General features: G+C 37.7%; 1 protein-coding gene across 1 annotated transcript in view; it reads right to left on the bottom strand.

Annotated features, from left to right (window-relative positions):
* Positions 1-3738, bottom strand: part of ubtd2 (ubiquitin domain containing 2) — a 45368-nt gene extending 41630 nt beyond the window's left edge. Inside the window, 1 exon segment of the mRNA XM_067424196.1 lies at positions 3510-3738. Coding sequence (XP_067280297.1) covers positions 3510-3591 — 82 coding nt within the window. The 5' untranslated portion in view covers positions 3592-3738.
* Positions 3739-27515: the final 23777 nt, after the last annotated feature.

Genomic DNA, 27515 nt, shown 5'->3' with positions numbered 1-27515 from the left:
ACATTAAGCCAGTAAGAAACCACCAAGCAATCACTCAGAGCACCCTAGAAACCTCACAAAATAACCTCACAAAATGTCGCTATTTGTCAGTCAGGATAATTCACCCAAAAACAAACGTTTTTGTCAAAAGTACCGACTACTGTGCCAAGTCGGAACTGAAATTTTAAACGGACTCTGATTGGCCATTGTGTTCATGTGCTCAACATATATGTCTCTGATTGGCTACAATGATCAACGCCTCAAAACATATTGTAAATAGACACATTTGACGCTCTAATCTCATATTAGCTGTGACTTGGAATCTCATATGGGACACCTTCTTCCCTTGTAGTTAGTCAGCTATATATTTTAATAAACAGATATAATCCATGCATTTCCATGTAATTAGATTTCACAAATGTAATTCCTATAGATCAGCTCACTTAGCACGGCGTTCATGGCTCGACTGGTCGAGACTGTTTTCAAAGATGGCTTCTGTCTGTAAATGCGTAATGTACTATCTTTATAAAGTATCTTCTTATTAAACTGTTTGTACACTTACAAATGTATCAATGTTACGGTTTGCATGAAGGGACCCTCATTATGCTACCGTGTTAGGGTGAGGCTATTTTGAGCCTTGTTAGTGGTATTAACTAGCGATTCAATTTTACTGTCCCATATACTAGTGTTATAAACTAATCTGTTTTTAGAGATAAAACTCTTTACATGCGATTTTCGTAAAAACGCATCCCAGAGAACGATCTACTCAGTAACCATGTTTCACGAGTTCACACTTAAATCAAATTAAATAGAGTGAAGATTATGCGTATTTGGCGTGCTGTCTGGGGGAGGGCTCCGGGCTCTGAATACTCTAGAACTAGACTGAAGTGTATTATAGATTGTGTTGACATCTAATAAGAGTCTTGTCTTCTAAGAGTTTGTTAGAATCAAGTAAGGAGATGGAGTAGTGGAGGGATGCTAAAATGAAAATGGTCAACGAAAGAAGGTAAATCTGATGTATATATACTGCACACAAAAAGTATGTACAGAACAGGATTAAGCACTTAAAAGGGCTTTAGCTGCAGTGTGTATGTGGCCATAGTAAACTTAATTATCCACCCAAACTTCGCTAGAACTGCTTTAAAACAATTGTAATCCCCTGTAGCACAACTACCTCCATCCCAAAGGAGCTGTTAAATTGTTGACATCCAAATCAAGCGCTGTGAGCCGTGGAAAATTAGCAGCCATTAAGTCTGCAGGTAACTGTCAATTTCCGGAAACGTTCAGGGTTTCATCTGAGGGTGCCGCTCTCATTACAATAATGACACATGATGAGTAATTTAGTCCCATAGGCTTTGTCTAGAAGCTATTTTTGTTCAGCATATGAGAGCCTGAAAGAGAAGAGCAGTAATTGCTGACATCTTCTATATTGTTTTATAAATCATCCATATTGTGATTTGGCACAAGCAACAGTGAAGCTTCCTGTATATTAGCACTTCTTCAAACAATAACATGAGTTTGATTGTGACATCGGTAGGAACATCTGTAACACAAGCGGGAAATCACGAGTGTCTCAGCTATTAACAAACACAAAAGACGTCAGCCATTGTGATGAAATTAAATTACATTTTTTGGGCTGTTAAACCATGTAGGCCTATGTTATATCTCAGGCAGTTTAGCATAAATGCTAGTCAGCTAGTGTACTACAGTATTAAACAAAAATATACACAATTAAATAGTCTTTCTCTTCCAACAAAACAGATCATAAATCAGTGACTCATTTGGCACTGGGTGATTATTAGTTTGGTCTAAAGGGGTCATGGTTTGGCTGGTTGGTTAGCATGGTCGAATTAGCCCTTACTAGCTATTATGAAGGCCTGTTATTTTTATTGTATAAAAATAACAGCCCTTCAAAATTAGTTACAGGGGCATATTATTGTGACAAAAGAATGCTTTTGCAATCAACAAATTAATCTATATAATATAATTCTTCATTATATTATAGTAGATTTGCCAGATTTTTGAATAAGGCATTTATGTTGTTGTTTTTATGTCACAGTTGAGTTGTTACAGTTGTGGTGTGGACTGGTAGGATTATTATACATTTATACAATTATTAGAATATTATAGTCATAGATATTGCTGTAGTTCTTGTTCTATGGTGAATGGCCCTATAAGGCCTGTTTACATCAGACCACTAACTATAAAGATGAATATCGATAACTATTGTCAACACCAAGGGGCAAAAATGTTCTGTTTAAGTGCACAATGCCATTATCAATTATGCAGATTTCAGTTATATTGTTCCTCTTTTTTGTTATAGTTATAGCTGTGGTGTGGACTTCCTTATTCTCATAGAGTTAGAACGATTACGAGTCAGTCACTTCAATGATTTTACATACCCGACGTTATTAAGACATTGTGAAATGTCAGTGAAAGACAGTGATGTAAAAATTTAGTATTTCAGTGACAGTTCTACAGAATACAAGCATCATAAATGTTTAAAACTCTTTTTTTGCATTACTTTAATGCCCTACTTGTTCAACTCCGCACGACAGTGCTGCTTGACGTCTTTTTATCGTTCTTTTGCGCATTCCGGTCAGTTCAGGACGATGATTACAATGAAATCTGATATTTACTGCATTTAAAACAACAATGTAAACAGCTACACACACACACACACACACAATCAGATCTGAGTAATAAATCGGAATTGAGCACTAAGGTTTGCAGTGTGAACACAGCCTAGTTGCTCCGCTCCACTCATATTCACGTTCCAGAGGTTTTGAATCAGATAGTTTGACAATTTTGAACAAAAATTGTTTTTTTATAAAAAAATGTAAAGTATTTTGTTGGATACAAAAATATAAGAATTAACTAGGCAATTTTTGAAACTAAAGTTATGCAAGTTGTATAAAAGCAATATAACTCTCACCACCGTGCTGTTGTTCTGAATATCGGCACGGCCTTGTGTTTTATGGTCAAATCACGGCCATACAGATATTCAGTACAACATCACTACTAAATGTGAGATTACTTTAATAAACAATGAATAAAGTGTTTGAAACCAAATGGTTTGCATTAAACAAGATAAGTTAAATGTTAGGATAGAGGACAACCCCGTGTGTTTCTGCATTCTGAGGCAAAACCATGACCCATATTTTACTAAAATGAAGAGAAACAGAGCCACACTAGCCATGCAGCTAACACACTCTCTTTATATATATATAACACACAGCTAAAGCTAACCAGCTAGTAGGAAGGTGTTATATGCACAACGACTCAATGCCCAAAGACAAAGAGCAGTGGGGGAGATTTATGAAAACATTTGCATAATCACAAAATCGCAGTCTTAAATGTCCCTACAGCCAGGCGCGTGTCCGAGAGGAGCGATCGTGCATTACAAAGCGACGCAAAACCCAGCACGATGTTTCAATGCACTAACAAGCCGAGAAGGAGACAAGGGAAGCAGCGCAGACCCAAAACAGCACAAATTGCCTCGCGTTTCCTGGATATGGTTTATTTCCTACCTCCGGTTCCGTCCGAGTTTTCGTTTAAACTGCCTGAAGAATCATGATGACTGCCCACACAGCCACCCATGGATGTTTTCATGCGCCTCTTCCCCCCGCGGACCCGCTCTGGTTCGGTTTCCCCCTGTCCTCTCTCTGCTGGGATAGAGATTGACAGGGCGCGGGCATCAGCTGGAGAGAGGCGGGGTAGGTGAATGCACACGCGGCTGTGACTCAAAACCGAGTGTGCTGCCTGCTCACAAAAGCAATATATGAGGCTCCAAAATGCTACTTAGGCAGCTCACTCGGTTTTGAGACACGGCCAAGGTGGTCATATCTAGTACATTCACGGCAAATGAGAGAATACAGTGGTCTTTTTTATAGTATATATTGTTTTAAATGCTAAAGAAAAAGTGTTGGAGTCTAGTTACCTGAGGCTGTTGGGTCTTGGATGTTGGACAATTCACACACCGCACAGACAAACGGCAACAAACAAGTTGGCCGTTGGATTAAGAATTTTAAGAAAAGTCGAATGAAAACAGAAGTTTTTCAACCTATTTTTGCAGCTTTTAATTGTATTTAAATTACGAAATTTGAAATGTAGATACTTTTGGTAACGTGTCATTTTACAGCGTCCTTGTTACACATAGTTGCGCGGTTACACTTTACAGCGTCACTGTTACACGTTACAAGTTACTATACTTACCAATAACTATAAATTATACATGCAACTAACCCTAAACAAAATCAAATCCTATCCCTATAGATTATATAGCCTACATGTAGTACTTAATAATTACAGTGTAACAAAGACACATTAATATAAAGTGTTACCATAGTTTCTATGGTAGCCTAATTACTATAAATTATGGATAATTACATGCAACCTTAAACCTAACCTAATCCTAACCTGTACATATAGTTAATTAATATTACTTGGCATTTAACTGTATAATTACGCTGTAACAAAGTCACCTTAAAATAGAGGGTCACACTTTATTTTAAGGTGTCTTTGTTACACTGTAATGATACATTTAAGCACTGAGTAGTACTAATACATGCATTTATAGGGGGATAGGGTTTGGTTTAGGTTTTCATTTCTTTGACATGTTCATGATTACCTATTTTTTTGGCTATGGTTTGATGTCTATTACATTTTCACTGACAGCCCAAAGGTAGCCTTGTTTTAGCCTATGCCATTGCTGTGTTTGGACTCCTACTAGATGTCTTTATACACAAAATTGCTTGCTGGGGGTGACAAGATTTGTAGACTCAAATAAATTCTACCTGATTACAAAGTTAAAATAAAATTTCAGTGAAGTGATTTCTAGACGTAGCCTAGCTAATTTGAAAAATTTGATTTGTTGACAATTTTAAGGAGTAATAATAAAGGATAGGCTAGCTAGTGGTATACAATCTGGAATACAACAAGCATTAAAGAAAGGCTAAATGATGAACATAGGATTTGAGATTAATTGATGAGGCTACAGTAACAAAATAATGTTTGTTAATGATTATTTCTGTAATACTTTATTTAGGGGGTTAAATCTAGTTGCTTATTGGCTTGGATGTTACTAGGGTATTGGCTGTTTATTAGTTCTTATAAAGCACATATTAATGCCTTGTTGTGCATGACCTTATTCTACATCCCTTAGTCCTATACACAATGCCTAAAATTAACAACTTAGGCCTACTATTAATAAGCAGTCAATTAAGAGTTTATTGAGGCAAAAGTAGTAGTTAATAGTAAATATGTGTTCTGTGTGATCATCATTGGTTAAGATTTGTTTAACATTTAAAATAATAATAATAATTATATATATATATATATATAATTATTATTATTATTTTAAATGTTAAACAAATCTTGGTTTATATATATGGTATAAATATATGGTTTTGGTTTTTCAGTTCCACAGTAATTGATGTGGCACACCTTAGTGAACAAAAGTGTGCACTGCAAGACATTACATTGCCGCAAATAGAAATTCTAAATAAATCATGTAACCATAAGAATTGTATTCAGTCTACTAAACCTCAGGTTAACTTTTTACTGACTTAATCTGCCTGCCTATCTATCTATCTATCTATCTATCTATCTATCTATCTATCTATCTATCTATCTATCTATCTATCTATCTATCTATCTATCTATCTATCTATCTATCTATCTATCTATCTATCTATCTATCTATCTATCTATCTATCCATCCATCCATCCATCCATCCATCCATCCATCCATCCATCCATCCATTCATCCATCCACCCACCCACCCACCTATCTAATCTGTCTGTCTGTCTGTCTGTCTACTTATTTATAATGTATGTATTTATCTTTCTTTCTGTCTTTCTACCTATTTATTTTTTATGAGCTGTCTGTGTCATCTATCTGTTATCTGTCTGTCTGTCTACCTTTTTATTTATCTGAATGTCCATCCGTCCATCTATCTACATTTTCACTCGTGCGCAGACACTTTTATCCAAAGCGATATACAATATAATATGCAACTATATCAGGATTATATCTTGTTAGAATTAGAATTTGTTTTATTGGCTAATTTATAATATAATAGCTTCATTATAAATTACCAAGTCTTCAAGACTACTTTAAAGTCCCATAGAAATAGCATTTATTGGTAACACTTTAGAATAATGGTCCATTATTACAGTTTTTCTCAGTCACTTTGGTACATTTCTCAGATCAAAATATGAAATTCTCAAAATCTGTTCAATCTTCACATCATTGTGTCACTTGTACACATCAAAAAGCAGTTTGAATTGTCGTTAAATAGTCTCACCCCAACAACATTTAGGCATTAGTTTACAGCGCAAGTCTTTTCATGATGCAAAATGGTTGAACAAGTTGTCATACAGCTTTTGTTCAGGTTTTGTTCATACAGTTCAAATCATCCTCAACATTTGCAAAAAAGTTAGTGCATTTCTCAAAACAAATCATACAAATAGCAAAACACAATGGATTACCTGCATCTCTTGCTCAAAATCCTTAGTTCTCTCAAAAGTAAATATCTGTGTCAAAAAACATGTCAGTGCCATCAGAATGACAAGTCATTGTGTACGGATCAAATTGAGACAGTCAAATTGCTTAGTCATGTTGTCAATATAACTGTACTCTGGAGGGATGTTCTGATGTAAAGTTTGGATGACAATCATTGTAAAGTGTAGGTTATGTGGTGTCACAAACTGGTGTAGATCACAATTCACAAAGGAGAAGGAGAACTTGGAACAGAAACTTCAATACTCTTTCAGGGACCACTCAAACACCAGTATAGATGACGACTGACAAACACTGAGGGAAACTGAGGGCTTTAATACAGAGGGCAAACAAGTGCGTCACAATTCGCCTGCTTATACTACATACAAAAAGTATGTACTCTTTTTGTGAAGAAAAAGTACATACTTTTGAGTGTGTAGCAGAAAAGTATGCAAGCTACGGGACATACTATTTCATCATCTTTAATGGAATTGTCGCTAGTTACGTGCATCCCATCACCGTTTAAATTGCCCCGTCAATCATCACACAGTTCAAATCTTCCACATTTAGTTTAATTTCCTACCATATCAGAGAGAAATATAGCCGCACTTTGATCTGCCATTTGTGAGTCTTTAATGCAGAGACTCTCTTCTTGTGTTTGCAGTTTAAATATCTGCAGGTGAAATATAATGTGGACAACACTTAATAAATATATTATTGTCAGGTTAAATACTGATAGTTGGTCACTCAAACCCCTTTATTTAAACTTCTCTACTTAACCGTCAGACTCGCACATCCGTCATGTTTGTAGATTTTTAACGCTTTTTATCCGCGTTTGTAGTTCTAACCGAATCCTCGTCCAACTCGCAATGGGTTGTGGTGGGCAATATCAGCCGTTAGAGTGCATCGATCCATGCTGCGTTCCACTCCACTATTAGACACGCACTTGCGAACTTCCCTAAGCACTTCCCCTCAGGAGGGAAGTGTGTTCCACTTCAAAAGGGACAAGGGAAGTTTATGTGGACAGACCTTTGCTCCCTCGTTTTTCACTGAGTGTGACGTCACTGCATATCGTGTTTATTTACCCCACCACAAAAAACTCTAAGCTATTTGAATTATTTTTAATAATATTTAAAACAACACAAACACACCTATGTAGAATGTTGCATTAATCAATTTAGTGAAGAAAAAAAAAGAAAAAAAATTACACTCTATAGTGAATTCCAAGTGATCAAGGGCTTAGGGCGTTCCAGTTCAGCTCATTGCAAAGGTCCTGCCAGTAGTGGGCACTCATGCAACGTAAGCAATGACGCACATCCGAGTGAACGAGACGGAGGGAAGTTAGCGAGTGAAGGGCATAATAAATACTAACTGGAATGTAGCACCGCACTTCAAATTCAGACCGGAAATAGTAAACCATCCGGGTATCTTTGCTGTTTGTACTGTAATTTGTTGACAGACCAGTGGCCTGTTGCACAAAGCTGGTTTCAGTTTCTACCCAGGTAAGTTCAAGATTAGTTTGAGCAAACTCTGGTTTATCAGGCTGAAGAAGGTGGATTGGATTCTAGTGTCGTTAATTGGTGTTCACATCCATGGTAAACTACGGTACACTAACCTGCTCTGGAGCAGTTTTTATTCTGGGTTAGATAGAGCTAACCCAAACTGGACCAATCAGCTTCCAGTAAAGATGCAATAAAGCCACACCCCCTGTATCACAGTTTATACCAAAGAAAAACCCCTTAGAGACAAATGTTATTCCTTTGGCACTAATTATTTATTATTTATATATTATTATATATTATTCATATACTAATTATATATTATTTATATTATATGAGTTATTTACTTTTAATTAATAATTTATTATAATTTATTTTTTAATTAATTATTAATTATAATTACTTTTATTATTTATATACTAATTATATATTATTTATATCGTACTAATTATAATTACTTTTAATTAATATATTTTCATAGAATTTGCATATTAATTGACAAGAAGACAAATATTAATATAAATATAAAACATGCATTAATAATTATTTTAAACAATGTGTATTTGAGCTCTTTGTGAACCTATAATTATTAGGCATATTTCTTTGATTCACATCATGCATTGATATAGTCAGATATTCTTTAAACTGCCTTCTCAAACTTTCGCATTTAATTTCATGATAATTATCAAAACAATCTCTCAATCTTCAGAAGAGAAGTGAATTTCGCCCTTTCAGGTGCTTCAGAGATAATCGCTAACTCTGGATTAAACCTGAATTGACAGAGAACGTTTACTGAGCTTTGAGAAACGGTTGAACTTGATCTAAACCAGGTTGGATTTATCTGGATTTGTCAACTCTTAAACCTACTCTGAAACTCAGCGTTTGTTCAGCTAGCTTAATGCTACAGCTAGGCCTCATGTCATTGCGATACAGAAAGGAAAAGCCAGCACTGCATAGCACAAAGAACATTTTTTTTAAAAAAAAGTAGAAATGTGATCATAGGACAATCTCCTTAGAGAAAACTGTACATGCGCTTTAGGAATTATGCCGCATTCACGTGCTATCGTAATTATTGTAAATAAGACTATCCGAGGAAAATCTTGCACATGAACGCCCTCTGATGTCGTGTTTACCACTGGGAAACGGGAATAATTTTGATAACCAAGTTCCCGAGATGGGCGTGGCATGACCGTTAAAAATGGCGGATGGGAAACGAATTTCTTTTCTTTTGTTTTAGGCTACGTTTTTTTCCCGCAACAGTTTCATTATCTTGTCGTTAAAATCATTTGAAGCATTGTGTATATTAAACACATTGAAAATCGCATGTAGTTGACCATCATTCCAGAATAGTGAGCAAGCTAACTATGTGGTAAAAGTATAGCCGATACAATAGGATGTATGGCTGAAACTATTAACATTTTAGTCTTTAAGCACCTTTATGCCTTTATTATGAATGTGATTATGAACAATATGCTTTCGTGTTGTGTAGTGTTTGCCAGTCATTCTATGATTTTCTGGGACCGGGAAATGACTGAAATGGGCCTAGTGTTAAAATAGCGTTTTCCCAAGATGCACAAAAGTATGAACCTGGCGTCCTCCATTCTTTCCGACAACAAACAACCTGAACACAACAAGCTCCTAATCACGACTTCTGAAGTGGGAAGTAGGAAACTTCCGATAGCACGTGAAGGCACTCCTTATGTTCCTGTCTGCTGGGCCACAAATTCTCATCCACATCACAATGAATATCTTTGGAAAAAAAGTCTAATGGAAATGTATAGAAATATGATTACCTTTTGCACGTAATCCATGTGGTGTTTTGCTATTTTTAGGAATTGTTTTAATGCACTTACTGTTTTGCAAATGTCGAGGATGATTTGAGAAATGTATCAAAGTGACTGAGAAAAACTTTAATAGGTAAATATACAGGAAAAATGAGTAGCACTGCATTAACTAATATAGAAATAAGCTAATCAGGAAGTAATATCGAAACACTAACATAGCTTAAGACATAGTTCCTTATTAGGTAATCAATAATTAAATGAGATTCGCATTATTAAGAATGAATAGGTAACTATGACAAACTATAGAGAATTACTAATGAATTACTAATCACAACATTAACATGTCTGAGATGTGAGCTATTGTCTTCTTTTACTCTCAATGTGGTAATAAACTGCATCTCTAATTACTCAAGTGTTACCCTAATACCTCACTCACTATGCAGGAAATACTAGTAACCTGGACCATTATTTTAAAGTGAAAAAGATCTTTTTCACTTTAAAATAATGTTCATAGTTCCTGCATAGTGAGGTAACACTTGAGGAATTAGTGATACATTGTATTACTTTAGTAAAAAAGATTATTTATTTTGTCTCAGACACAATAATGTTCTCAGTTAGCTAATAGTTATTAAGCTAATATCATTCAGTACTTATTGATAACTTAAGGAACTATCGCCTAAATTTGATAGTAGGCCTATTTACTGATTAGTGGCTTGTTTCTGTATTAGTTAGTTGTAGTAGCTGAAGTGTTAATGTACTCATTACACTGCATTACTTTCTGCATATTTACCCATTAACGGTGGACCCTTATTTAAAGTGTTACCCATTTATTAAAAGCAGTGCACAAACATCCTTTTCTGTTTTTCCCTTTGAGTTCCAAAAATTCTTGCAATTGGCATCATATTTTATTTTAGACATAATCTCTCACTGATGAGTAAAAGTTCTAAATCAGCACTTTATAATGCGTTAGGTCTATAAAGAGTCAACACAGGGTGGCAGCATTCAACCAGAAGAGATTTTGAACACACGCCACTGAAAGACCTGCTTTTTAAGATCTGCTTTACTCTGCAATTGTATTCATCATTAATATTGTTATTATCCTGTTATTACCGCAAAGCCGCTTTGAAACAATCTGTATAGTGCTAGGCCTGTTTAAATAAATGTGAATGGGCTTTACTGGAAAATATGTACAAACGTGCATTTATTTTCTTAGATCAATAAATAATTTGGTGGGACCGCCGACTAGAGTTATGAATATGTTGCCTGGTTTATCATTAATTTAATTGAAGCTGGAATGCAGTCGATTATTAACAATCTACACATTTAATATATAATTTTTAAAGAAACATAACATAAGAAACATAAATTATTTGGTTTCCAAGCCTTTGAGGCTCATTGTTGAAGGTCAATAAGGTAAAAAAAAAAAATCTGAAGCAAGCTTCAAATTAAATAATTAATGTTTAATATAACTAAACATTTTAGCTTCCATGTTGTTTACAGCTGATGTGTCATGTAAATGACACTGAACAGCATTGATTAAGGTGATGGATTAGCATTGATTCGTTTTTTTATAAATGAAACACACATGATTAGTGTCTACTTTAATTGTTGATTAACCTAATTGTTGTGCTAACCATAAATTAGCACTTTAATAAAATGTGCCAATGAACATATGTATGAAAATAAAAAGAATAAACAGGTTTATAGCCAATTTTTACACTTATAAAGTCCATATAAAGTCCATTTCCATGTGGCTATACAGGACAACGGTCATAACACAAATTATTTTGGGATTTGGTTGATTGAGTTAATTTTTGGATTGTAGTTTTATATTGCACCAACTGATTTTGTCTGAAACTTATTTCATGATGTGATCCATAGAGAGGAAAACAACCAGATCAGATCAAAAAGAAGTCCTGTGTCCTCAGGGTTTTCATTAATGATGCTGTGCTCACATACTCTGACAGACCCGTTCCTGGTCTTTTGCTTTGTGTAGGCTGAACACCTGCTGGCAATGTGCAGAGCATTTACCACTCTACTTCCAGGGCCATTCAGACTGATCTAAAAAAGTTATTTTCGGAGATGAGTCAAATTATCTTCAGGGTGAAGTGAAGAGTCTCTTTACTGTGTGCTTCTTTCTTTTCCACGGCTTGCTTTATGTACTTGATTCATTCATTTGCCATCTGACGAATCGTCTCTTTTATTCTTTAATTCAGTCTTTCTTTCAGGTATTTTGGTCTCAGAATAGCTTGCTTCAGAATTCACAACAAAACTGAATGAAATATTAAGAATGGGAATTCATTTATAAGCCTCATACTGTACACCTATCAGGCATGACCACCGACAAATGAAGTGAATAACACTGATTATCGCGGCACCTGTTATTGGGTGGGACATATTATGCACCAAGTGAACATTTTGTCCTAAAGTTGATGTGTTAGATGCAACAAAAATGGGCAAGTGTAAGGATTTGAGGGAATTTGACAAGGGCAAAATTGTGATGGCTGCAGCTCTTGTGGGGTGTTCCCGGTCTGCAGTGGTCAGTATCTATCAAAAGTGGTCCAAGGAAGGAACAGTGGAGAACCAGTGACAGGGTTGTGGGTGGCCAAGGCTCATCGATGCTCGTGGGGAGCGAAGGCTGGCCTGTGCAGTCCGATTAAACAGACAAGCTAGCTGAAATTGCTCAAGAAGTTAATACTTCATTGTGATATGAAATATGTCAGAATACAGTGCATCACAGTTTGCTGCATATTGGGTTGCATAGCCGCAGACCAGTCAGGGTGCCCATGTTGATCCCTATTCATCCGCCAAAAGTGCCAACAGTGGGCAGGTGAGCATCAGAACTGGACCACGGATCAATGGAAGAAGGTGGCCTGGTCTTATGAATCACATTTTCTTTTTCATCAGGTGGATGGCTGGGTGCATACATGTGTGTCACTTACCTTGGGAACACATGGCACCATGCACTATGGGAAGAAGGCAAGCCAGCCTTACTTTGACACGTGCCACCTACCTAAGCATTGTTGCAGACCATGTACACCCTTTCATGGAAACGGTATTCCATGGTGGCTGTGACCTCTTTCAGCAGCATAACACGCACTGACACAAAGCAAAAATGGTTCAGGAATAATTCTTTGAGGATCACAACAAGTTTGAGGTGTTCACTTGACCTCCAAATTCCTAACTCTCAATCCAATCGAGTATCTGTGGGATGAGTTGAACAAAAAAGCCAGATCCATTGAGGGCCCACCTCACAGCACGTTTGAGCTTCCTCAAAAAGCATTGAGGTTCATTCTCATGTAATGCTGCACATTTGAGCTTTAGCAAGAACCATTTTGGGTTCATTCTTGTGTTATGCAACATGTTAGAGTTTCCACACACTTTACAAAATTTTAGGTTAAAAACAAACCAAGTTGGGTTGAAAATGGACAAACCAAGCAATTGGGTTGTTTTAACCCTGTGAATGGGTTGTTGTAACAGCAGTTGGATTAAATGTTTGCTTAAAACAACCCATTTGCTGGGTTCAAATAACCAAATTGCTGCATTTGTCTATTTTCAACCCAACTGGGGTTGTTTTTAACCCAGCATTTTTTAGAGTGCAAGAACCAATGAGGCTTGTTCTTATGTGTCAAGCAGATTGATCAAATTCAGATTGAGCAGATCAAATTCAGATGTGAATATATAAAATTAAATGTTCATCATTTAAAGTGATCATGTCTTCAGAAATTTCGGACTAAACCGCTCTATTCATGTGGATTATTTTTACAATTTCTTTATGAAATTTTTCAGAAGTATCAGTTGCGTAGCTGTCAATGAAGGGACAGAAAGCGCTCATATTTTACCAAAAAGGTCTTTATTTATGTTGATGAAGATGAGCAAAGATGAGCAAAAGTATGAAGATATGAAGATGAGCAAAAGTCCTAAGGGTTTGGAAAAGCATGAGGATGAATACATGTTTGGGTAAACTTGCTCTAGTGGGTGATCCTGAACATCACTTAACTGAAACATTCATTAAAAGCACACTTTAATTTCTCTGAAACCACGTACAGTGATATTCGGTTGTCTTTGGCGCAGTAACAGGTGGTTGTGTATTTTCCAGTAAAACCCTCCTGTGGACGATATAATCCAGTCTGTTTAAAGGTTAAATGCATGGACTTGCATCACAACTGCGGTAATGGGATATGCTGACTTTTTGTTCACAGCATGGGCAAGAACTTGTCACAATCTATATCTGAAAAAGGGAGCAGGACAAGGTGTAAATATTTTTAAAATGAACACTGTAAAATTACAATGCATTATCAGATACATCATGCTTATTAGAGCCTGAATTCACATGTGTTCTGAAGCACTAAATTGTCAGTCATGTCAGCGTAGCTTTGAACCCTTACTTCCAACAAATCTCATGTTTTTTGCTCGTGATGTTGCATACAAAGACGAGGGCAATTTCCATCCTTGTTAGAACATTGTGTGTTCAGTGAGATGGACGGAGATAATTAACCTTGCTTCTTATAGCGTCTCAGCAGAGATTCAGGGTTTTATTTAACTGCTTCTCTGCTCCCCATATAGCCTATATGCTTGTTAAAAGTTTTGACAGATATTACAGGTCCTTCTCAAAAAATTAACATATGTGATAAAATTTCATTATTTTCCATAATGTAATGATAAAAATTAAACTTTCATATATTTTAGATTCATTGCACACCAACTGAAATATGTCAGGTCTTTTATTGTTTTAATACTGATGATTTTGGAATACAGCTCATGAAAATCTCAAAAATCTCAAAAAATTAGCATATCATGAAAAGGTTCTCTAAACAAGCTATTAACCTAATCATCTGAATCAACTAATTAACTCTAAACACCTGCAAAAGATTCCCGAGGCTTTTAAAAACTCCCAGCCTGCTTCATTACTCAAAACCACAATCATGGGTAAGACTGTCGACCTGACTGCTGTCCAGAAGGCCATCATTGACACCCTCAAGCCAGAGGGTTAGACACAGAAAGACATTTTCTGAATGAATAGGCTGTTCCCAGAGTGCTGTATCAAGGCACCTCAGTGGAGAGTCTGTGGGAAGGAAAAAGTGTGGCAAAAAAACGCTGCACAACGAGAAGAGGTGACCAGACCCTGATGAAGATTGTGGAGAAGGACCGATTCCAGACCTTGGGGGACCTGCGTAAGCAGTGGACTGAGTCTGGAGTAGAAACATCCAGAGCCACCGTGCACAGGCGTGTGCAGGAAATGGGCTACAGGTGCCGCATTCCTCAGGTCAAGCCACTTTGGGCTACAGAGAAGCAGCACTGGACTGTTGCTCAGTGGTCCAAAGTACTTTTTCGGATGAAAGCAAATTGTGCATGTAATTTGGAAATCAAGGTGCCAGAGTCTGGAGGAAGACTGGGGAGAAGAAAATGCCAAAATGCCTGAAGTCCAGTGTCAAGTACCCACAGTCTTTGATGGTCTGGGGTGCCATGTCAGCTGCTGGTGTTGGTCCACCGTGTTTTATCAAGGGCAGGGTCAATGCAGATAGCTATCAGGAGATTTTGGAGCACTTTGCTTCCATCTGCTGAAAAGCTTTATGGAGATGAAGATTTCGTTTTTCAGCACGACCTGGCACCTGCTCACAGTGCCAAAACCACTGGTAAATGGTTTACTGACCATGGTATTACTGTGCTCAATTGGCCTGCCAACTCTCCTGACCTGAACCCCATAGAGAATCTGTGGGATATTGTGAAGGGAAAGTTGAGAGACGCAAGACCCAACACTCTGGATGAGCTTAAGGCCGCTATCGAAGCATCCTGGGCCTCCATAACACCTCAGCAGTGCCACAGGCTGATCGCCTCCATGCCACGCCGCATTGAAGCAGTCATTTCTGCAAAAGGATTCCCGACCAAGTATTGAGTGCATAACTGAACATAATTATTTGAAGGCTGACTTTTTTTTGTATTAAAAACACTTTTCTTTCATTGGTCAGATGAAATATGCTAATTTTTTGAGATAGGAATTTTGGGTTTTCATGAGCTGTATGCCAAAATCATCAGTATTAAAACAATAAAAGACCTGAAATAATTCAGTTGGTGTGCAATGAATCTAAAATATATGAAAGTTAAATTTTTATCATTACATTATGTAAAATAATTATCTTTTATCACATATGCTAATTTTATGAGAAGGACCTGTATATTTAGTCATTTTATATTGACATCATAGATCTTGAGCTGAGGTAAATATTTAATAGTATAGAAGATAGCTCTAGACATTATCAGCTTTTAATCCAGCCTGACAATTATTTGATCGTTGACATTCATGAACGAATCAGCATGTATAACCGTAGGCTAAGTTCACAGGCAGGCTACTGAGAAAAGTCAATATCTTGTGAAAGGTACATAGTCACCCAAGGGGTTTGTCTGTAAAGTAAGAGCTGAATAGGGGCATTGCACGTATTATGAAAATCTTTTTTCTTTTTTTCTTTTTTTTTTGAGATACACTGTCAAAATATTTTGTAATGTAACTCAACACATGCTTCATTTGGTTCGTTGTATTGAAGTCAAAACTACATGTTTTTTAATCAACCTGATTAGATTAGATTAGACCACATTAGAAATAAAAACTTTTTAAAGTGTACCTAAATAGACCTTATGGGAAAATAAAATATGGATATGGAACAAGTTATAATTGTAGTTCTTGAAAACTTATCAGTATCATTTCTCCGTTCTAAAATATAAATATATATGTGTATGTGTGTGTGTGTGTGTGTGTGTGTGTGTGTGTGCGTGCGTGCGTGCGTGCGTGTGTGTGTGTGTGTTCACACTATATTGACAAAAGCTTTGGGATGTCTGTCTTTACTTCAACTCTCCTGAGAGGGCTTTCCACAAGGTTTATTCTCCGCTCTAATTTGTCCCAAAGGTTTTCTATCGGGTTGAGGTCAGAACTCTGTGCAGGCTAGTCAAGTCCCTCCACAGCTCACTCATCCATGTCTTTATGGACCTTGCTTTGTCAATCAATCAATCAATCATTTATATAGCGCTTTTACAATCACGATTGTGTCAAAGCAGCTTCACAGTGTCAAACAGGAAAATATTGCAACAAAATTAGATTTGGCTGTACAGTCCTTCTGGAGAAAACAGTGATGTTATCAGCTTATTTTAATTTATCATTTAGCGACAATGTTGGCAGATCTGTATTATAGTTTATAGAATTAATTAAAACCTAATTCATAAATTTTATTTTTGTATAATTAGTTGAATAACTTCAACTAATTATGATCATAATTTTAGTGTCCCCAACTGAGCAAGCCAAGCCAAAGGCAACAGTGCACTGGTGTGCAGTCATGTTGGAACAGGAAGGGGCCCATCCCCAAACTGTACCCACAAAGTTAGGAGCATGCAATTTTCTAAAATGTCTTGGTATGATGAAGCATTAAGAGTTCCTTTTACTGGAACTAATCTCCCCTCCACCAAAATTTACACTTAGCGCTATACAGTCAGGCAAGTACCTCTCCTTACAACTGCCAAACCCAGACTCGTTCTTTGGATTGCCAGGCTGAAAAGTGTGATTCGTCAATCCAGAGAACACATATCCACTGCTTTAGAGTCAAGTGGCAGTGTGCTTTATACCACTGCATCTGACGCTTTGCATGGCACTTGGTGATGTAAGGCTACTTGGCCATGGAAACCCATTCCATGAAGCTCTCTACACACTGCAAGTTACAGTTATGCCATTTTGATTTAAATTACATGGTAATTTAGATGTAAAAACTGTGTTTTAAAATGAAACATGCATGGATAAATTGTTCACACTAAAATCTATTATATTAATATCCTTGAGAAATTTAGAAGCAATGGATTTTGGCAAGGCAAAGCAAAGGAACGTTTATTTGTATAGCACATTTCATAGCCAATGGCAATTCAAAGTGCTTTACATAGAAATTAATTAAAATAGTGAAAATTAAAGTAGTGATAATTAATAAAAATTGTGATAACATATGCATGATGTTGCAATTACCAAAAATATCAAACATATACCAGTAATATTCACTTGTCTTTGGTGTACTGATTGAATGTCTACAATATCAGTCTCTGAGCATTCAGTACAAAGTTTCGAGAAGAAATGGAGCATTTCATGCTGTTGCTATAAAGTTTCACTGCAGGGGATCCCCAGAAAAAGTAACTCATGAGATTCTAATTTCAAAAATGAAGTGATTGCAATGAAGAACAAGAGCTCTTTGGTTGTGGTTCATATTATCAGCATTTCAGTGCTGAGTGGATAAGCAGGAAGTGACAAAATTGCATTAATGCTAATAATATGCATAAACCCATACACAAAGGAAGATATTTGGAAGAATGTTTGTAATCAAGCAGCTCTTGGCCCCCATTGACTTCCATGGTATTTTATGGTCGTCATTAAGGAACGAGATCTGCTTGGTTACAAACGTTCTTCCAAATATCTTCCTTTGTGTTCAGCAGGACAAAGACATTTATACAGGTTTGGAGCGACATGAAGGTGAGTAAATGACCCAATTTTAATTTTTGGGTGATCTAACCCTTTAAAGGGGTGGTGAAACACTCTTTTTAGTCAATCTCATGTCAATCTTGAGTACCTATAGAGTAGTATTGCATCCTTCATATCTCCGAAAAGTCTTTAGTTTTATTATATTTATAAAAGAAAGATAGGCTGTACCGAGTCTTTCCAGAAAAAAAACGAGCGGCTGAAGGCGTATCGTGTGGGCGGAGCTAAAGAATCACAAGCATGCAGCTACTGCACGAGAGCTTCTAAAAGCTGACATCGTCATACATGGAAAAGAAAACGTTACCCTGATAAACCATGGCTATCAATCAGGTTCAACTAATACATATATGATCCAGAATCAGATCCAGAGGCTAAAATAAATTGAACAGGGGAAGCAGCAACATCAGGACGTCCGTCTCTATGGTATACTGTATTTAGTGGATTGTCAACATTTGCGTTTGTTTACTCGTGGTTTATAATGACATGATTTGGTTTATGGACTATTGTATGTGACTAAACCTTAGCAGTAGCAAGCAAAATGGTTATGCACATCAGATGAAGACAATGAAGTAACGTTAGCGCATTTGAATGAAGAAACACGCTTTGTGAAAACGTCCCCTAGGTTTATGTTTGGGTGGTTTTACAATAAACAAACTGACACCTATATTGGTCAGCTAAACAAATGTATTTAAACACACACCATACATCGCATGCTCCATTGATGAATAACTATACATGATCGTGTTGTTTACTGATGTTTACTTGCGCGATGATAGTCAACAACATAGACATTTGAAGCAGTTTTACTCACCGCCTGCTTCCAAAGCAGGGTCGTGAACCTTTATCATTGGGACCGCTTCATCAAAAACACACTTCTTTGGTAACATTGTTGATTTGGTGAAGTCCTGACAGCAGTGACCGTGGAGATCCACTTTTGCGACACGATTGATGCGTGATGCTTCTCGTCATTTCTGCGTTCAAATCGGTTCAAATGCAGTGCTGCCTTCCCGGAATGCCATGCGAGTTCAAAGAGGGCTGAGTCTGAGTCGAGACTGAGTTCAGAGAGGGTTGAGTCCGAGTCGAGACCGAGTTCAGAGAGAGTTGAGTTCGAGTCGAGACAGTTCAGAGAGGGTTGAGTCTGAGTAGAGACTGAGTTCAGAGAGGGTTGAGTTCGAGTCGACACCGAGTTGAGTGAGGGTTTGATTGCAACTCGAAAACCGAGTTCAGAGAGAGTTGAGTCCAAGTTGAGACAGAGTTCAGAGAGAGCTGAGTCCGAGTTCAGAGATGGTTGAGTCAGAGTCGAGACTGAGTTCAGAGACGGTTGAGTTCGAGTCGAGACTGAGTTCAGAGAGGGTTGAGTCCGAGTCGAGACTGAGTTCAGAGAGGGTTGAGTCCGAGTCGAGACTGAGTTCAGAGAGGGTTGAGTCCGAATCGAGACTGAGTTAAGAGAGGGTTGAGTCCGAGTCGAGACTGAGTTCAGAGAGGGTTGAGAGATCCTACTATGGTAGTCAATGGGGAACGAGATCTGCTTGGTTACAAACATTCTTCCAAATATCTTCCTTTGTGTTCAGCAGAACAAAGACATTTATAGAGTTTTCACTACCCCTTTAAGTTTTCCAACAAGATGGAAGAGTAAAAGAATGTTCTGTTTAAAAAGTTAATTTGCTCATATACTTTAGAAGGACACCATCATAAGGAACAAGTGGATGATTTATTATTAATGGCGTCATGGATCACATCAGATTATTATATAGGTTTGTTCTAAGAATATGACTGCAGAGACCGAGTTCAGAGAGGGTTGAGTTCGAGTTGACACCGAGTTGAGAGAGGGTTTGATTCCAACTCGAGAACAAGTTCAGAGAGAGTTGAGTCCAAGTTGAGACAGAGTTCAGAGAGAGTTGAGTCCGAGTTCAGAGAGGGATGAGTCAGAGTCGAGACCGAGTTTAGAGAGGGTGGAGTCTGAGTCGAGACCGATTTCAGAGAGAGTCGAGTCAGAGTTCAGAGAGGGATGAGTCAGAGTCGAGACCGAGTTCAGAGAGGGTGGAGTCTGAGTCGAGACCGATTTCAGAGAGAGTCGAGTCAGAGTTCAGAGAGAGTCAAGTCAGAGTTTAGAGAGAGTTGAGACCGATTTCAGAGAGGGTGGAGTCTGAGTCAAGACCGAGTTCAAAGAGAGTCGAGTCAGAGTTCAGAGAGAGTCGAGTCAGAGTTTAGAGAGAGTTGAGACAGAGTCGAGACCGATTTCAGAGAGGGTTGAGTCCAAGTCGAGACAGAGTTCAGAGAGGGTTGAGTCCGAGTCGAGACCGAGTTCAGAGAGGGTTGAGTCCAAGTCGAGACCGAGTTCAGAGAGAGTTGAGTCCGAGTTCAGAGAGGGTTGAGTTCGAGTTCAGAGAGAGTCGAGTCCGAGTTCTGAGAGGGTTGAGTTCGAGTTGGGACCCAGTTCAGAGAGGGTTGAGTTCGAGTTGGGACCCAGTTCAGAGAGGGTTGAGTCCGAGTCGAGACCGAGTTCAGAGAGGGTTGAGTTTGAATCGAGACTGAGTTCAGAGAGGGTTGAGGCCGAGTTCAGAGAGGGTTGAGTCCGAGTCGAGACTGAGTTCAGAGAGGGTTGAGGCCAGTTCAGAGAGGGTTGAGTTTGAGTCGAGACCGAGTTCAGAGAGGGTTGAGTCCGAGTCAGGACCCAGTTCAGAGAGGGTTGAGTCCGAGTTGAGACCGAGTTTAGAGAGGGTTGAGTTTGAGTCAAGAACAAGTTCAGAGAGGGTTGAGTCCGAGTTGAGGCCGAGACCAGAGAAAATCCACAAACAACATTAGAACTCAATTTAATTATCATTATTTAATTATTTAATTAACTTCAATTATTCTATAATCTGCTACTAATTGCATCTAATGTTGTTGTTGTTGTTTTATTTTTTTATTTATTTTATTTTTATATTATGTTAAAAACATAAAAGAGAAATAACGTAGCAATGTGACTTTCAGGAAAGTGGGATCACTTCAGGTTGATGGCAGGGGACACAGTGTAAAATAGAACCGAGAGCGGGTGGGTCACGGTCGTGGGAGAGAACCTGGCGGGAATCTTTGCACTAATGTTAATCTCAAGTTATGCTAAGTTGCGCACAAGAAAATCACCAATCATTGGACCTGTCAATCAAGCATCAATTTAAAGAGATATTAAAGGGGGGGTTGAAATGCTGTTTCATGCATACTGATCTTTTTACACTGTTAAAGACTTGGAATCCCATACTAAACATGGACAAAGTTTCAAAAGTTAAGGTGGACGTTTGATGGGAGTATTTCTTTGTCAAAAATACTACTTCCGGTTAGTCATAAGTTTCGGCAAGTTTTTTGAGATCATGCGTCCCCTTTGACGTTAATGGGGGCGGAATTTCCTTGTAAGGGCCTTACGGACAATTCTACCGGAAGCGCGTGAGAGAGAGAGAGAGGGAGAGAGCGAAAGCAACAGGCTATGCCCATCAAAGCGCTGGCTCGTAGGCTGCGCTGCACAGGTAATGTGCACAATTAACAATGACATCAAAAAGTGCGTTTCTGGTTGCCAGACCAAGACAGTCCTGCACAGATTCTCCAAAAACCCTGCGGTAAGGCAACAGTGGATGTAATTTGCTTTTCCGGATCAGCAACTGAGTTGCGCGAATGTTTATATCTGTTCACTGCATGTCGGTGCCGACTGTTTCATAAACAAGGCCCAGCTCGACGCCGGCTTTTCCAATCGCCTAATGCTGAAGGATGGAGCAGTCCCAACGTTAGAACCGCGGGCGGTGAGTTAGACTGCTTCAAATGTCTGTGTCTATGCTCATCAAGTAGCCCAAACATGATCACGTGTAGTTACTATATATATTACTATATATAGAAATTGATCAATGGAGCATGCGATGTGTAGTGCGTGTACATTTGTTTAGCTGGCCACTATATGTGTAACTTTATGTTTGTGTATTGTAAAAGCACTCCAAACAACAATACACAAAGAGTGGGGAAATATGTTGAACTAAATAAGCACGCTTCTTCATTCAAATGTGCTACTATTCCGTGTTGTCTACACAAACCACGCGTAAACACACACACACACACGTGCACAACTGCACTTCCCACATGTACACCTTCAAAGACAAAAATACGACGATATAATTCAAGTATAAATATGTAAATAACACAAGCCGCTAAGCATATTATATAGTTAGTGTATAACTTGTACCAGATAGAGACGTCCTGCTCTAGTCGTTTTTGCTGCTGCTCCTGTTCAACTGCAGCCTCTGGGTCTGATTCCGGATCATAGATGTATGGCTGTATCTGATTAAAAGCCATATTTTTAGTTTGAATAAAGTTTTTCCCGCTGTTAGGGATGACAGCATTACGACGCACTCAACACGGCGGCGCACACGTCACTATTTAGTTCCGCTCACACGATACGCCCCCACCCGCTCGGCTTTTTTCGGAAAGACTCGGAACAGCGCATCTTTCTTATATAATTATTAAAAAAATAAAGACTTTTCGGAGATATGCAGGATGCAATGCTACTCTATAGGTACTCAAGATTGACATGACACTGACTGAAACTGAGTATTTCACCCCCCCTTTAACATAGAGTAATAATCATTAAATATTTTGAACTTTTGGGACTCGAGTGGACTCGGGAATAAGTCCAATTCCTAATATGTTCGAGTAAGAGTCCATGACAAGACCAAGATCATTAAAATATGGTCTTGAGTCCGAGTCACGAGTAGACAACACTGATAACAGTAAAGGAGCTGCCTGTTAAAACAGATCATTTCAGACATAGAAAATAATCATGTTTCCATACACATTTCAGGTTTTGTTTTGTTTTTGTGCAAAAAAATGTAATTAACGTTATAAATGAAGCATGCCATGACCCCTTTAAGTATATCGCACTCACTGACAGTAGAATTCATAACAGTTATGAAATCATCATAAATCAGAACTTGTGTCTATAAAGGAAGTGACTTACATGTGTTCCTGTAGTTTAAAGTCTATGGTATTGGTGCTATATGCTATAAGGTCATGGGATTGATTCCCAGGGAATGTGTGAATCACGTTGAATGCCTTAAAAGTTGCAGTGGATAAAATCGTCTGTAAGTAATACCAGTAATTTTTGACCTTGTGGGAACATTTTCTGTACCTAAACTTCCCATGAGGAAAACTGGGAAGTTTTATGATACCATGATTATGAATCTTTTAAAACAATTCACATGATAGAAAACTACCAAGAATCGCATGTCTAGTAATAGTTAATTAAGCATGATTGAAATTCTATAGGCATCAGCGGGGAATGATGTGTCAGTGGTGCCGTAGTCTATGTACAATGTGTGTGTGTTTCCCGCAGAAAACTATCATGTCATTCTGACAACATGTTGTCAACATATGCAAAAATCCAAGAGCCTTTAAATCTCTAAAGATCATTGGGCATGTGATCGACGTAATAACACTCTGCTACCCCCCTACACTGCCCCTACCCCTAAACCTACCCATCACACACACACAGCCCCTAAACCTACCCATCACACACACACAGCCCCTAAACCTACCCATCACACACACACAGCCCCTAAACCTACCCATCACAAGAAACATTCAGCATTTTTACATTTTCAAAAAAAACATTATTTAGTATGTTTATAAATCCATTTACCTTGTGGACACACACACATATTCAGACACATTTTGAACGCGTAACTCAAACGCTTCCCTAAACCTACCCATTTGTGTATTATAAAAAACAGGATGACATGCAGATACGACTGCAGGCACAATTTATTCAGAAAGTACAAATACTCCAAGTGTTCCGAGGCCAAACGATTGATTGTTCATTTATTTGTCTGTTACGTGTTTTATATTGTTGAGAGTGGGTAGGTTTAGGGTAGGAGTGGAGTTAGTTGCTCCAAAATATAAAATTAGGTTATAAATATTAATTCTGTCAGATCAGGTTGGCAGAATCACACGGCGTAGACATACACGCAGAGATGATGGTTCGTTTAGGCGTAGACATACACGCGGAATCACGCGGCGTACACATACACGCGTATAGCTCAAAATGCGTATAGATAACACGCCACTTTCCTTTAGAAAGTGGCGTGTATGTTTACGCAAAGTCATGATGTCATGTTGGGGGGTAGAAAGAAATGGCGTTGATAAACACGCTAAAAAGCGATTATGCGTCTTTATAGCACGCCAAAATGGCATACGAATTGGCGTGTCATACATACGCCATTTCATGAGATCAGTCTGCACTCATGCTAGTCCCATTCAAAACTACTGTAGGTAAATATGTGCCTGTTGGCGTTCTTCCATCCTGGCATCGCCTTAGAGTAGAGCTGTGGCATTCGAAGAGCTTGTAATAAAACATTACGGTTCATTTTGTAAGCGTGATCTGTCTATTTTCTAACCCCAGAGATCACTTTACCTGGCAACACTTGGGACTGAGTGCAGAGCCAAGACTCTCTGTGGAGCACTAGCCTCTAAAAGGTCACTGGAGGACTGCCAGCCCACGCTGGGTAGACTTTATGTAAGACATTGTACTAATGTGAAATTAGTCTTGTGCTCACATGGAGAGACAGTGGCTTGTGCTGAGATATCCAGGGGATATTGATTACACACTTTGATTGATGGCAATTAAGATAAGCCAATGGTAAACGGTAAGATGTACTCCTGGGAAATATATAGCTTCTGAATATTAATCTGAAATAATGTAGTAGATAATTTGCTGTAAATGTTGGGGTCAGGGTTTTAGGTAATGCTAGTCATAAAACGCTTCTCTTGAGGGGCACTTAAAGGGATAGAAAATTAATACATTTTTAATTCTTGTCTCACCTTAATGCAATTGCAAACCTGCATGACTTACTTTCAGTGGAACACACATGGAGATATTTAGTGAATGTACCTGGTTGGGAAGTGTTCAATGAAATGGCAGTGCATTTTTTGTTCATTATAATTACTTAAAAGAGCACTGATGGGCCACCTTCCGTATACAACTTATGAAAACAAATGCAACTGGCATGATGAAGTCAGAGAGGCGTAAGCATTTTGAACTGCTAAAGACGCTAAAAAACTTTCTTCAGTATTCTTTTCTTCTGTTGGGTGCTGGGGGCTGGATGTTTTGCTTTATAGTGTGTTGAATGTGGATATTTTTCTTGCAGGGACCCGTCCAGTTGCTTCGGAAGGCCTCCGGAGCCGTGTGGATTACTTTTGTGATGGATTGAGGCACTTTTTTGTCTTCAAATTTTGGGCTGCTAATCATTGCCATTGTGGAGCTCAGAGGAGTCAGGACATTTTTTAGTGTCACTCAGAATGGTTTGAGGTTGAGTGGATCGCGGGGTCATTTTGTTTTTGGGTGAACTATCCCTTTAATTATGGCAATTTGTCCTGGCCCTGATGCAGCAAAAACAGGCCAAAACCATACTACCCCCACCATGTTTCACAGAGGGGATGAGGTTCTTATGCTGGAATAAGCAGTGTTTTTTTAATCTCTAAACGCTTCTCGTTTAATCCAACAAAAAGAAAGAAAAAAAAGAGCACTGTCAGCAAAAAAGGCCACACATTTGCAAGTGCTCTGGTTAGTTTTGGTGAAAAATAACCAGATATGTACAGAAATATAGAAATCTTTTTGATTACCAGAAAATTATTTAGACTTCTGGAAGATATTTCTCTTTTTTTTTTCTTTTTTTTTTAAAGGCCAAAATCTGGTAAATGTTGTGTAAATGTTGTTGGCTAGCCACATGATGTGAACAATAATATTGTGAAAAAGAAGTGTGCTACATTTGTTTAATGTGCTCAGTGCCTACATTAGACCTTTAAAGTATATTAACAAAAAAAAACTGTACTTGCAAATAATATAATATTATTAAAGCTTGCAGTAATATAATATTAAAGCTATAATATGTAATTTTTCTCCACTAGAGGTCGCTTATTCAAAACAAAAATGTGGCTTGATGACTTGATTTTGCTGAGCTTTTATTATGTCACAGATGATTGCTTCCGCTTTTTAAGACTAACTGTGTTGAGCTATGTAACAATCATTTGTTTCTCACCTGTCTAATAAAACACATATTAAAGTGTCTTTGTTGTTTCCATGGTTTCTACAAAATAAAAACAGAAATTAGGGGGTAACACAGGTATGATGTCATTGATAGGCAAAGCACGGACACGATCCTGGTTAAAATTGTTTATTTCTCTGGATTTAAACATTCTTGGAAACATTTAGGATAATGTATACACAAGTCAAAAAATATATAACATTGTTCCAGTTTTTTAGATATTTTAATCCAAAAATTTTACATATTGTGCTTATTTCAATTAAATAAAAGGCTGCTTAAAAGAGTAAACTTTCATGATTGTTTCTAGTCGTGCTCAATGGTGTCTTACGTGGATGATCCACGGCTGCTGTTCCTGTTTTGTGATAGTTGTTCTTTTGTCCCTTGTTTGTTCTGAACAGTTAAACTGTCCAATTTTTTTTTTTAGAAAAATGTTCCAGGTCCTGCAAATTAGGCATTAGGCAAATTAGCCAACTATTCCTGCAAAAATAGTTTTCCAGCATCTTTTGCATATTTGATCCCTCTCCGGCAGTGACCGTATGATTTAGAGAGTCATCTTTTCATACTGAGGACAAGTGAGGGACTTAAACACAACAATTAAAGAATCTTGAAACATTCACACAATGCATTAAGGGGTGAAAACTTTTGAACAGCATGCCAACCTTTTTTATGTTGTTTTAATATAAAAAAATTTTTTAATAAACTGAATAACAATGAACCCACCATTCAAGCAATTGCCTCCCCTGAACTGGCACTAATTCTAAAACAAAAGTAAAATGCTCACGCCCATAATGGCCTTAATATGATATTGCAATACTCTGCATATCGCAATATAAAAAATCAACAACAAAAAAATTAAGGACATTATATAAAGATCAAGTTTGGTGAACTTAACAATTTAAGTACAGTCAACATGAGCACCAAGTTAAGTGAACTTAAATATACAAGGTGTGGGAGACTCCATTTCTCAATTATGAAGGAATGAGTTTACTCAAGTCAATTGAGTTCAATCAATTTATTCGGGTTTTCAGAATATTCCTTTAAGTTGCACTAGTGTGGATTTTTATATTGCATTTTAATTTATTTGCTTTAAAAGGCAATGTTCCTGAGATTTCCATAACATGAAAGGTAAGATTTTTCATTTAGAGGGCCAGTATGTTTTGACCAAAAACCTAAAAAACTGAACTAGCTAAC

Source organism: Pseudorasbora parva, chromosome 18 (assembly GCF_024679245.1).
Source record: "Pseudorasbora parva isolate DD20220531a chromosome 18, ASM2467924v1, whole genome shotgun sequence".
NCBI classification, from domain to species: domain Eukaryota; kingdom Metazoa; phylum Chordata; class Actinopteri; order Cypriniformes; family Gobionidae; genus Pseudorasbora; species Pseudorasbora parva.
Note: the sequence above shows the minus strand (reverse complement) of the source record. Positions and strands in the feature narration are given on the sequence as shown.